General features: G+C 42.0%; 1 protein-coding gene across 2 annotated transcripts in view; it reads right to left on the bottom strand.

The window, feature by feature from the left end:
* The window catches only part of ubac1 (UBA domain containing 1), a 37227-nt gene that overhangs the window by 4446 nt on the left and 19226 nt on the right, over positions 1-13555 (bottom strand). The window contains exons 4-8 of one of the 2 annotated variants that reach the window (XM_080212141.1): positions 12887-12994; positions 10916-11018; positions 4992-5100; positions 2087-2300; positions 391-477 (exon numbers count right to left, since the gene is read on the bottom strand). In XM_080212141.1, the coding sequence (XP_080068267.1) occupies positions 391-477; positions 2087-2300; positions 4992-5100; positions 10916-11018; positions 12887-12994 (621 nt within the window). The remainder of the gene's footprint in view (positions 1-390; positions 478-2086; positions 2301-4991; positions 5101-10915; positions 11019-12886; positions 12995-13555) is intronic. The other variant, XM_080212142.1, reaches the window with a different exon arrangement.

The raw sequence follows: 13555 nt of genomic DNA, 5'->3' as shown, positions 1-13555 counted from the left end.
TTATTCTACATTTATCTTCTATTTTAGTAAAGGTACTGGGGATTTCGAAGAGAACATCCAGAAATAATACTTGTTCTGGGAGATCAGAAAGAGTAGGATGAGGCCATGGGACATGAGTGTAATCCTCAGAAAGGCAACAATATAATTTCCCCATGTTGACTCATCCACCACCTCCCTAATTTCATATGTGCCTCATATTTTGCACAAAGATCCTACCTCCCCCTCCCACACATACAAGTTATATACTACGTGCATGCTCCAGATAAACTCAATGACGCAGATTAGGAATTCAGCAACTCAAAACAAGAACTTTGAATTTCAACACAACATATAAAGATTAGGTTTAAGTAGCTTTAGTTTGCTAAAATAATCTGCTCCATTTGTACTTACAGCAGCATCTTGTTGGTTATTGTTGACTCGCAAAGCATCTATTACCTCCTTTTCGTCGAATCCCATTTCCATCAGGGCAATCATAGCCTATAATAAAAACCAAGCACCAGCTATTCAACCATGTGCATATTGCTTGTATTGGCACTACTGTACACTTAAACTAGTAACTTTTAGAAACGCCCTGTTACTTACAAAAGCATGTACAGTCCGCCTAGAATCAGCTTACATTCTTAATGTAAAAGCACACTAAGAGTGATCTTGGGAACAAAATACTCTGTTCACCACATGTAGCAAAATCATGAACAGATTCTTTCTGAATATACAATGTCACAACACGCAATAACCAGAGGCGGTCTGCCATGATGCACTGCTGCAGATTAACACAATTCAGCATTGTCCTTCAGCCCTCCCCATACATACAGATATACTTAGAGACCAATGCAAGTAACCGTCGCCCAGCAGCAGGCTGAGGAAAGCCCGCTGGGTTACTTAGAACAGCAGCTCTCAAGCAGTGATAAGACCCTCAAATTTGGATCACACACCTTTGGCCCATGATGTTGCAGCCAGCATGCATGCAGCTGATAACTCAGCAAGTGTTGGAATGCAGAACCTTCAACATCACCTCCAGGTCCTTCATCAACTCTACTGCTGCAATCATTTTTCTTGCATCTGACTGCATGCCACTTCAACTCATCCTGTGAAATAAAGAATCCTAGCAAGGTTGGGAAAAATGCCCTTTAACACAATTGTGGCTCACTCTTACTGGGATCTTTGGCCACTGTTTGTATCATTCAAATGCACAGCACATCTATATTGTAACACCTTTGAGGTACAATGGTTTAAATCGGAATGTGTACATTGATTACAGTCAGGATGATAAACCATCAGTGATCAATTTGATCATGTAGGAATCAGGAGCTGAAGTTGGCAAATTCAGCCCTTTGAGCCGGCTCTGCCATTCTTTCAGATCATGGCTCATCTGTCCCTGGTTTCAAATTCACCTCCCCACTTGTTCCCCAAACCCTCTTATATTTTTTACTAAAAATATATCTCTCTCCTTCCTGAAACCATTCAACAATTCAGATTCCACCGTGCTATGGGGCAGCTAATTCCTCCTGATTTCATTTTTAAATCGACAATCTCTTAACCTATATCTGTAACCTCTTGTTATAGAGATTGTCCCATAAGAGGAAATAATTGGTCTACATTTATTCCATTAATCCTTTTGAAATGTTATATACCTGATCAGATCCCCTCTCATTCTTCTAAACTCCAACAGTCCAAGACCAATCTGTTTAATCTCTCCTCTTATGTCAACCCTTTCATCCCCAGAATCAATCTGGTGAACCTCCTCTGAATTACCTCCAGTGCCACCACATTCTTGCTTAAATAAGGAGACCAAAACTGAACTCCAGATGTGATTTCACCAACTCCCTATACAATTGCAATTGGTCTAATAACAGTAGGTTTCTCATGTAACCAAGAGGAAAAGAGTGGGAGATTTTGAAGTGAAAAGCAGCAGTTCTCTTCATAACTCAGTAATAATTTATTGATTTTCTGTGAAAGTGTTACACTCCAGTTTTCAATTATGAATAAAGCTTCAGAAAGCCTCTCAAATTACAGGAAAGGCACTGTTCAGGTATAAGAAAAATTCTATTCAGGCCCCATGCATTGAAATGAAATTCATTCCACTCACTCTGGGTTCTGGTCGGAATTCCCGTTTCCGCCGAATTTTCTTAAAGATGTCAGTCAACTCGTCCTGTTTGGCAATTTCACCCACAGCTTCTGGCTTTGCTTCCTTTGCAGCTGCTCTTGACCCTCCGGCAGTCGCATCCCCGGGTAGCGGTGCATCAATTGTGGGGTCCTCTGCGTGTTCAATCAGCCACTCCATGGCCTGTGTCACAGACATACTGTGGGTAGAAGGGAAAACCTGCAAATTGGAATCTGACAACAAATATTGATGCAGCTGTATAGGTTAGCACTATTCAGTTATGTCGCATTTCTATTGACAACAGTCCAGATCCTTAATAAAGTTTAAAGACTTTAGAAGGGAGTTGAGTTTAGAAATAGAATTCAACTCTTATTCAAATATCACTGATAAGGCACATTCCCCTTTTCATAGAGTCATAGAGAGTTACAACCTGGAAACAGGTCCTTTGTAACAATTTGTTCATGCCGCCCCCTTTTTTTTAAACCATCGAGGTAGTCCCAGTTGCTTGTGTTTGGCCCATATCTCTCTGCACCAATCTTACCTACGTAATTGTTTAAATGCTTTTAAAAAGACAAAATTGTACCCACCTCTACTACCACCTCTGGCAGCTTGTTCCATACACTCGCCACCTTCTGTGTGAAAAAAATTGCCCCTCTGAACCCTTTCGTATCTCTCCTCTCTCATCTTAAACCTATGCCCTCTAGTTTCAGACTCCTCTACTTTTGGGAAAAGATATCGACAATCTAGCTGATCTATGCCCCTCATTATTTTATCGACATTATTTTAGGTTAGAGATTTTATTTTAGGTGCAGTAATTAATCTTTAGTTTCTTGGAATATCTTCCTTTGTTCCAGTCTCAAAATAATGGTCAATCTCACTTGGGCATATAATCAAGATCAGCAAAGCGAACTGGAGGGAGGCAGATCATTCTACAGTTCCTGTATTACATTAAATTTAGTATATTTTAATAAAAGATTTGCAACCAGGCTATTTTCTTCTTTAATAGGCAGGGAGATAGAACCATAGAGAAGTTACAGCAATGAAAGAGGCTATTCAGCCTATTGTATCTGCGCCGACTGAAAAGAACCAGTGCCCATTCTGATCTCACCTTGCAGCATCCAGTCTGTGGTTATGTAGGTTAAAGCACCTGAGGTGTAGATCCAGATACCTTTTAAATGAGTTTACGGTTTGTGCCTCGATCACCAATCCAGCCAGCAAATTCCAGGCACTCACTGTCCTTTGGGTGAAAAACTATTTGATATCCCCTCTTATCCTTCTACGAATCACCTTATATCTGTGCTCCCTGGTAACATATCTCTCTGCTTGGGAAACAAATCTTTCCTGTCTGCTCTATCTAGTCCTTCAATTTTGTACACCTCCATCAAGTTACCCCTTAACCTTCTGTGTTCTAAGAAACCGATGTTAGCATAATCAATCTTTCCTCATAACTTCAAGTTTCCAGCTCTGGCAATGTTCTTTTAAATCTCACTATACTCTCTACAGCAATTGTGTTCTTCCTATAGCATGGTGATCAGAATGGTATACAAAATTCCAGCATTGGCCTACCCAGCATTTTATATAGTTCCAGGACTGCATCCCTGCTTTTGTTTTCTATACCTTGTGCAATAAAGGAAGGCATTCCATTTGCCTTATTCCACCTGTCTTGCCACCTTCAGGAACCTGTGGACATGCACTCTAAGGTGTCTCACTTCCTCAACCCCTCTCAATAACCTGTTTATTGAGCTCTCCCAAAAGGCACAACCATACATTTCTCCGGATTGAATATTATAATGCCATTGATATCATTCTGTAGTCGACAGCTGTCCTCTTCGTATCATCTACATGGACAATTTTTGTGTCATCTGCAAATTTCCCAATCATACCTCCCACATTCAAGTGAAAACCATTAATTTATACCAAAAGCAGCAAGAGACCCAACACTAAGCCCTGTAGAACGGTGCTCGGTGACAGTGATTAGCACCGCTGCCTCATAGTGCCAGGGACCAGGGTTCGATTCCCAGCTTGGGTCAGTGTCTGTTTGGAGTTCTCCCCATGTCTGCGTGGGTTTTCTCCAGGTGCGCTGTTTCCTCCCATAGAGTGAAATGGACAGTTGCATTGTCCATGCTAAATTCTCCCTCAATGTACCTGAAGAGGTATCGGTGTGTGGTGACTCAGGGATTTTCACAGTAACTTCATTGCAGTGTTAATGTAAGGTTTACTTGTGACCATAAGAATAAACTTTAAAACTTTAGAAGGACACTGGAAACTGCTTTTCATTCACTAAAATATCTGCCAATCACTACCCTTGTTTCCTATCTGAGCTAATTTTGGATCTACTTCCGCGCACTTCCCTTTATCCCATGGGCTTCCATTGCCCTGATCAGTCTGCCATGCGGGACCTTGTCAAATGCCTTACTAAAATCATATAGACCACATCCACTGCATCACCCTCATCAATCCTCCTTGTTCCTTCCTCAAAAATATCAATGTTGGTAAGACATGACTTTACTTGGACAAAACCATGCTTTCTATCCTTGAGTAATCTGTGCCTAAGTGGCAGTTTATCCTGGATAGTGGGAAAAGCCCTTTGATTAAATAGTTCACTGGATCATTCTTCTTTCATGTGTCTTATGATTATGTAAATAAAAGTTAGGAGGTTTCCTACATAGCTCCATCACAAACCCCTCCCCACCAACAATTCTAAGATCCTAACTTATCAATGCTCCACACCTGGTGCTACCAAAAGCTATGCAACCCAAAATTACTATTGTGTGTGGGGTACAAAACCTTCAAAAAACAAGCATACACACTGTATAATAACCTTAGACATCCAACAGCGATGGCTACCTAAAAAGATCAGTTTACAAAATGATGCCCAAAACAGACTCACTGATTCAGCCGTAGTGCTTTCACTGCTCGACTCTCGGGGAAGCCCATCTCAGTCAACTGGCGCAGTGCTGCCTCGTCTACCCGCTCCTCCTCATCTTCATCCAACATTGCTGCCAAAGGGGCAAAATCCATTAGCAACACTTGCATCTAAATGTTCAGTCTGCTGTTAAATAAATAAAAACAGAAGTGCTGGAATACTCAGCAAGTCGGGTAGCATCTGTGGAGAGAAAAACAGGGTCAACGTTTCAAGTGCAAAATGACTTCTTCAAAGAAGCCATAATGGACTTAAAATGTTAACTCTACGAGTTGGCAAAAATTTACATAACTCAGCCTCCTCTGCCAGTCTTCAGCTAATTCGATTCATTCCATGTGACATCAAGAAAAGGCTGGAGACACAGATACTCCAAAACATCATAACATACCGGCAACTGCGCTGAACATTTGTGCTTCAGAACTTGCCATACCCCTAGCTAAGCTACTCCAGTTAGTTACAACATTAGCATCTAGCTGGCAACGTGGAAAATTGCCCAGGTGTGTCCTGTACGCAAAAGCAGGACAAATCCAAACTGGCCAATTACCACCCCATCAGTCTACTCTCAATCATCAGTGAAGCGATGGGAGGTGCCACCAACAATGCTATCAAGCAACTCTTGCTTAGCAATAACCTACTCACTGACATTCAGTTTGGGTTCTGTCAGAATCACTCAGCACCTGACCTCTTCATAGATTTGGTTCAAATATGGACAAAATCACAGAACTGTTACAGCACAAGAGGCCATTTGGCCCATCATGTTTGCATTGGGTCTCCAAGCAGACATCATGGATTAGTGCCATTCCCCTGTCTTTTCCCCTGCACATTAATTTCATTCAAGTAATCATCTCATACCCTCTTGAATGCCTCGATTGAACCTCCCTCCATCACACTTCCAGGCACTGCATTCCAGACTTGAACCACGTGAGAAAGTTTTTTAAAAATCACAGCACATTTGCTTCTTTTGTAAACCACTTTAAATCTATGCCCTCACACTCTTAATGGAGAGAACAGTTTCTCTCCATCTACTCTGTCCAGTCTCTCATGGTTTTGAGCAGCTATATCAAATTTTCTCTTAACCTGCTTTTCTCCAAGGAAAACAGTTCCAACCTTTCCAATCTCTGGTTACATTCTTGTAAACCCCTTCTTCACTCTCTCCAATGCGTTCACATCCATCCTACAGTATGGCACCAAGAACTGTACACAATATTCCAGCTAAGGTCTAACTGATGTCTTTTTTCTGATTATTCATTAATGGGACATGGGCATCTCTGGCTAGGCCAGCATTTATTGCCCATTTCTAGTTGTCCTGGTAAAGGTAGTGATGAACTGCCTTCTTGATTCGCTGCAGTCCATGTGCTGTGGTTGACCCATGATGCCATTAGAGAGGCAGTTCCAAGACTTTTGCCTAGCAACTGCGAAGGAGCAGCGATGTTTCCAAGTCAGGATGATAAGCGACTTGGAGGGGAACCTGTAGGTCGTGGTGTTCCCATGTCTTGCACAAGTCAAGCTTAACCTCCTTGCTCTTGTACTCTACACCACCATTAATAAAGCCCAGAATACTATATGTTTTATTAACTGCTATCTCCACCTGTCCTGCAACCTCCAATGATCTACGCACAAATACATCAAAGCCCCCTGCTCCTGCACCCCTTAAATTTTACCCCTTATTTCATATTGTCTCTCCATGTTCTTCATACCAAAGCACATCATCTCAAACTTCTCTGCATTGACTTTCATTGTCACCTATCCTTGCAACCTTTTTTGAACAAGGGCGATACACTTGCAATTCTCCAGTCCACCGGCACCTCTCTGAATCTAAGGAAAACTGGAAGATTATGGGCAGTGCCCCTGCAATTTCCATTCTCACTTTGTTCAATATCCTTGGGTGCATGTCATCCAGTCCCAACGCCTTGTCAACTTTCAGTAGTGACAATCCATTTAACTTTCCTCCATATCAATTTTGAACCCTTGCAGTGACTTTTCTCATTTATTACCATGTCCTAGGTGGCATCTACCTCCTTTGTAAAGATGGATGCAAAGTATTAATTTAATACCTCAGTCATGTTGCCAGCCCCCCATGTGTAAATTCCCTTTTAGGTCCTCAACTGGCCCTACTTCTTTTACTATTTACATACTTTTAGAAGACTTTGGGATTCCCCTTTATGCTGCCTGCCAGTCCTTTTTCACAGTCCCTTTTCCCTTCTCTAATGTGCTTCTCCATCTCCCCTTTGAATTTTCTGTATTCCTCTTGGTTCTGAACTATATTTTCTATCCAACATGTCATAAGCACGCTATTTCTTCTTTACCTTAATTTCTATCTCCTTTTTCATTCAAGGAGCACTGGGTTGGTTTGCCTTACTTTTCCCTTTTAAGGCCATATACCTTGCCGGTCCGTGGGCCTTTTCTACTTTGAAGGTAGCCCACTGTTCAGCTACAGATTTTCCTGCCAACCTTTCATTCCAGTCTAACCAGTCCACCTCTAATCTTACCCCCACTAAACTTATCCTTTTCTATTATTTTAAAACTTACGATACAATGATTACTGTCTCCTAAGTGATCCCTTGCTGACACTTGATCTGCTTAATCCTCTTCATTTCCAAGAACCAGGTCCAATAGTGCATCCTTTCTTGTTGGGCTGGACACACACTGCTGCAGAAACATTTCCTGAACTTTTTCCCTTCTACCCCCATTACACTATCACCGCCCCAGTCTACATTCAATTTGAGCCCCCCATTATAACTAATCTATTATGTTTACATTGCTCTGTAATTTCCCTGCAGGTTGGACTCCAATGAGGCAGCATTTGACTGAATGTGGCAACAGGGAGTCTCAACAAAACTGGAATCAATGGAAATCATGGGGAAAAGTCTCCACTCATCGGAGTCATACCAATCACAAAGGAAGATGGTGGTGGTTGGAGGTCAATCATCTCAGTTCAAGGCCATCAGTTTCTCAGGGTTAGTGTCCTAAGCCCAACCATCCTTAGCTGTTTCATCAATCAGCTTTCTTCAATACTAGTCATAAGTAGGAATGGTCGCTGATCATTGCAAAATGTTCAGCACAATTTGCAATTCTCAGACACTGAAGTAGTCCATGTCCAAATGCAATAAGACCTGGGCAAATATCCAGGTTTGGGCTGAAAAGCGACAAGTAATATTCGCATCACACAAGTGCCAGGCAAAAACCATCTCCAAGAAGAGACAATACTATCATCACTCTTTGACATTCAATGGCACTACTATCACTGAACCCCCACTATCAACATCCTAGGGGCTTACCATTGACCAGAAAGTGAACTGGACTAGCCCTATAAATACTGTGGCCACAAGAACAGATCAGAAGCTGGGAATCATGCAGCAAGTAACACATCTACTGATTCCCCAAAGCTTGTCAAACATCTACAAGGCACAAGTCAGGATTGTGATGGAATACTCTCCAGTTATCTGGATGAGTAGAGCTCAAACAACACTCAAGAAGCTTGCCAGTCACTCCCTGCACCACTGCAGCACAGTGGTAGCAGTGTACATCACCTACAAGATACACTGCAGCAACTCACAAAGGTTCCTTAGACAGCAACATTCCAAACCCACGATCACTACCAAATAGAAGGGCAAGGGCAGCAGATACATGGGAACACCACCACCTGCAAGTTACCCTCCAAGCCATGCGCCAAGCTGACATGGAAATATAATCGCTGTTCCTTCACTGTGTCTGGGAGAAAATTCTGGAACCCCCTCCCTAACAACACTGCATGCACGTACACGACTGTGGCATTTCAAGAAGGCAGCTCAACACCACCGTCTTAAGAGCAATTAGGGATGGACAATAAATGCTGGCCGAGCCAACAATCCCCACCCAAATCCCTTGTGTGAGTAAAACTCCTCCACTCAAAAGCAACCATTACTCAGTTAAATAATTACTTCCTGGCTTAGCTTGGATTTGAGTGGAATAATTCAGTGGCAATAGAAATTATGAGCTCTTCAACATGGTTGAGTTTGCATTCCTCTACTTTAAAACCCATTGACTTCTGACACCTTTTGCAGAGCGATTCTGACTTTTTCCATCTTAAAGGCATTATAGAAATGTAACCCATAAATACACTCCATTTGACAGCTTAAAATCTATTCAAATACTAAGATCTGTTAAAATAGGTGAGCAGATCAATAACTGCAGCTCTTTAGAGTTCAACAGTACAAGCACTCGGACAATCAGCACAAAATGATAATCAGGGTAAACATTTTGGAAAACAGGCATAGAACTTTGTAGACATTCTGAACCGACTCTAATTGCTTTTGCTACATCAATAAAGGTTAAAAGGGAAAGGATCAATCAGAAATACCCAGAGTTGTATTTCATAACAGCAGGCAGCTCTACATTCCCTGGGGCAACCTTCTCTTATTTGTTTTGAGTGTGTCTATTACACAGACAGCCTGGGAACATGCAGTGTGTTACTTTCCTTTGGCACTAACATAACTGGAGAACAGTGCGCTTTGGGTAACATTTTTCTATAGGCCCTACGATCGTATATTCTAGGAAATTCTCTCTTTCAGGCGCTGGCGCTCATCAATATTTTTAAGAGGGCGAGAATGAAAGTCAGCAATTTACTGCTTATAACCACTGGCAGAACACAGTGGCAAATGGAACTTAACCCTGAAAAGTAAGGGGTGATGCATTTTGGGAAGACTAACAAGGTAACAGAACACACAACGAATGATAGCACAGAGAACCAAAAAGACCTGGGGGTTCATGTCCAAAGAAGGGTGGTTAAGAAGGCATACAAGATACTTGTCTTTATTAGTAGAGGCATAGAATGTAAGAGCAGTGAGGTTATGATGGAGCTGCATAAAACGCTCATTAGGCCATAGCTAAAGTATTGTGTGTAGTTCTGGTCACCACACTATGGGAAGGATGTGATTTCATTAGAAAGAATGCAAAGGAGATTCACCAGGATGTTATCTGGGCTGAAGCGTTTCAGCTATAAAGAGAGGCTGGTTAGGTTTTCCTTAGAGCAGAGAAAGCTGAGGAGGGAACCTGATGGAGATGTACAAAATTATGGGGGACAGGGTGGATAGGAAGAAACATCTTCCCCCAGTAGAGGATAACCATGGGGCATAGATTTGAGAACATAATTTTACACCCAGATGATGGTGAAAAACTGGAACTCAGTGCCTAAAAAGGGTGGTAGACACTGAAATCGTCACAACATGAGCATCTGAAATGCCATAGCATCCAAGGCTATGGACCAAGTGCTGGAAAATGGGATTAGAATGGATAGGTGTTTGATAGCTGGCACAGACACGATAAGCCAAATGGCCTATTTCTGTGCTGTAAAATTCTATGACTCTGTGACCAGGAAGATGACAAATCTCTTCCCTTATAACTTCCTGAATTCTGATACAATATGGATAAGTATACTACTCTTTTGATTAATTTTATCATCTCACTTTTATCATCTCAACTTTTGTCTCTGATTGCACCTCATTCTTTCTCTCAAGAGTAAAATTCAACATGCACCTCACTTCCCCGGAACAACATCTAAGTGCAGAAGCATCCACTGCAGTGCTTCTAATGCTAGACAAGTAGTTCCCAGCAGCAGATTCACAACCAAGTCCAGTGCAATCATTCACCTAGTTACCACACATTCAACTCTTGGCAGCTGTTACTGGCCAACAATCCCCCTCTAGGCCCGAGACATTGGAGGCTGGGTGCACTGTTCTGCCACTGGATAGCTAAACACAAACCACTGACCTTCCCAATCTACACTTAACCACTGAGGCATCAAGAGTGTACATAAATAACAAAATTTATAGACAGGAAGGTATAGCAATAAGAGCAGTGCCAGAACATAAAAAGCAGCATTGGCCACTCGAGCATTCGATTTGCGTTCTTACCATTTGCCTTTTTAAATAGTTCGACAGCATCTGGATTTAGAGCTAGCAGCTTCTGTGCCACTTCTATTAGGGAAACAAGGATTTTCCTGAGTTCCGTCTGAAACTAGAAATTACATGTCAGTTGACAAATTATTCTCAATTAATGAATTACTGCTATTGCCCACTTCCCTCCCACTCCCCCACAAACATCCAATGTCAGCCCAGTAACTAATGCTTGCAGTTGCTATCATTACTCTTGTATATCAATATCATTATTCTCCAAGCATTTGGGATTCCAAACTTTGTCTACTTCAAACAAACAGGTACTGGCCTCTAACCAGATCATTACAATTTACCCCAACCTCAGATGCAGAGATTGGTGGGGTGAGGCAGGGGGGTCAGTTGGTCCCCAACTGAGTCCTGCTACAAATTAAAACTGTATCCACAATAGTTGCAATGACAGTAAAGGAAAACTGAGACACTATGATGAAGCTCAATTACCTTATCCGCATTGCTTAAACCTAGAAAGATAATGAATGACCCGTTCCTCAAAATGCATGCATTGGCTGAGTCACAAATTACAATTTAAAGTATTTCACCCCACAAGAAAATGGTACAAACACAGGAACAAATTTACACCTTACTGGTATATGGTTAAGTAATGTTGACACTAAACTAAAACAAATGTCAGATAATAGACACTAATTGGTAAATGCAGATCTTGTATTTTGCCAACAGCTGTTAATTAATCATAGCCTTCTTGTAAGATCTATTGTTCATTTAGTTATTGTGTCAATGTCTTTTTAACACCGCAACTGAACTTCCAACAATGCTCTCCGCCTCATCTGCACACCACTGATTCTAATCTTCATCTTATCTAATAACCAGGTATTTCCATATCAATACAATCAGATAACCAGGTATTTCTCATCACCAGGGGCAGCATAGTGGCTGGCACTGCTGCCTTACAGCGCCAGGTACCTGGGTTTGATTCCCAGCTTGGGTGATTCGTCTCTGTGGAGTTGCATGTCCTCCCTGTGTCTGTGTGGGTTTCCTCCGGGTGCTCCAGTTTTCCCCCCAAAAATGGGTGGGTTATGTGGATTGGCCATGCTAAATTGCCCCTTAATGTCAGGGGGACTAGCTTGGGTAAACACCTGGGATTATGGGGATAGGGCCTGGGTGGGATTGTGGTCAGTGCAGACTCAATGGGTCAAATGGCCTCCTCCTGCACGGTAGGATTCTATGATTCCATATCAATACAATCAGTCCATTCAATTGTTCATTTCTTGGAACAAAGCACCCATGTGACACTGTCCAAAGTCAAAAAGTGCTTTAGGTTTTGTCTGTGCAGTCATTTAGCCATCATGAGTTAGCATACAAATCTCTGAATATAGTCAACCTTGTTATTTGAGAGAGGAGGTCATCTCACCAATTTAAACAGAGCTCCAACTTAACTTTGTGATAACAGCATGTTTCTAACATTCACTGTATTCCTCCAGTTTCACAATCACTGAGAGGCTTTCATTTGGTAGGTCTCCTGCAGCAGTGTATCTGGAGAGCCGGAATCAAACGTAGTCCTTGGGTGAAATGAGTAACTGAGTGGCTTTTGCTGTGGCCTGTGTTTAGTACAGCATCCTCATCGCTGTCCTGTGAACACCTAAACCAACTGCTGAATCTGACAGTAAAGAATAATTTGACTATGATGCTCAGAAAGAATTCAAGCTCCATTTAACTAGGTAATACATTGTCAACTTTATATTTCTAATACAGATTCCTATGCCCAGATTCATATCAAAACTGCTGATATAAACATGTCACACTCCAAGTCACACAATCATGAGCGTGGTGGCGCTGAATAGGAAACCAAGAAAAACTCATCAGAAGTCAATGTAGGAGTACGGGCATCAATCTATTTTAGCCATGTTGTGAAAGGTGTTAGGCTTTAAGAATAACATTTTTCCAAACACGATGCAAATAAAATGAGTCACATACATCTCGCAGGTTGTGCTGAGTGACCATCCGATCAGGTTGCCGTGTAACAAGTTGAGCTGTCACCTTCATGATGGCTTCTTTATCTGGTGCCTTTTGCTCCTGTTTCTTCTGGCAGAAAAGGAAAGGAAAGGAAAAAAATGAATTAAACGCATTGACTGTATTTTATGAAAAGTGAGCATGTGTTGCAGGCAATCAGCAATACAGCATTCAATACCAAGGTGAGGTAACCAGATTTCAAATACCCCAGGGACAGAGAAGCAAATCAGTCATTGTTCCAACACCCCCTAGCCCACTTGTCCTTCTGTGGGAAATGTTGAGAGCGGTATAGAACTGCTTCAGATGTGGCACCTTCCCAACTTAACAGAGTAACATCAGAAAGGAGAAATTGGAAAAGTCATAATAAAAAGCACTTGCGCGTTCCAGTAACTTTTGTGGCTAATGAAATTCAAGCAACCAGAGATTACACAGTCCAAAGATATGCGGGTTAGGTGCTTTGACCATGCTAAATTGCCCTATAGTGTCCCGGGATGCATAGGTTAAAGGGATTAGTGGGGTCAATATGTGGGGTTATGGGGATAGTGCTTGGCTGGGATTGTTGTCAGTGCAGGCTTGATGGGCCAACTGGCCTCCTTCTGCACTGTAGGGTTTCTATGGTTCACCGGGGGTGGC

Source organism: Carcharhinus amblyrhynchos, chromosome 25, assembly GCF_965287045.1.
Source record: "Carcharhinus amblyrhynchos chromosome 25, sCarAmb.v2.hapA, whole genome shotgun sequence".
NCBI classification, from domain to species: domain Eukaryota; kingdom Metazoa; phylum Chordata; class Chondrichthyes; order Carcharhiniformes; family Carcharhinidae; genus Carcharhinus; species Carcharhinus amblyrhynchos.
This window is presented reverse-complemented; position numbering and strand designations above follow the sequence as displayed.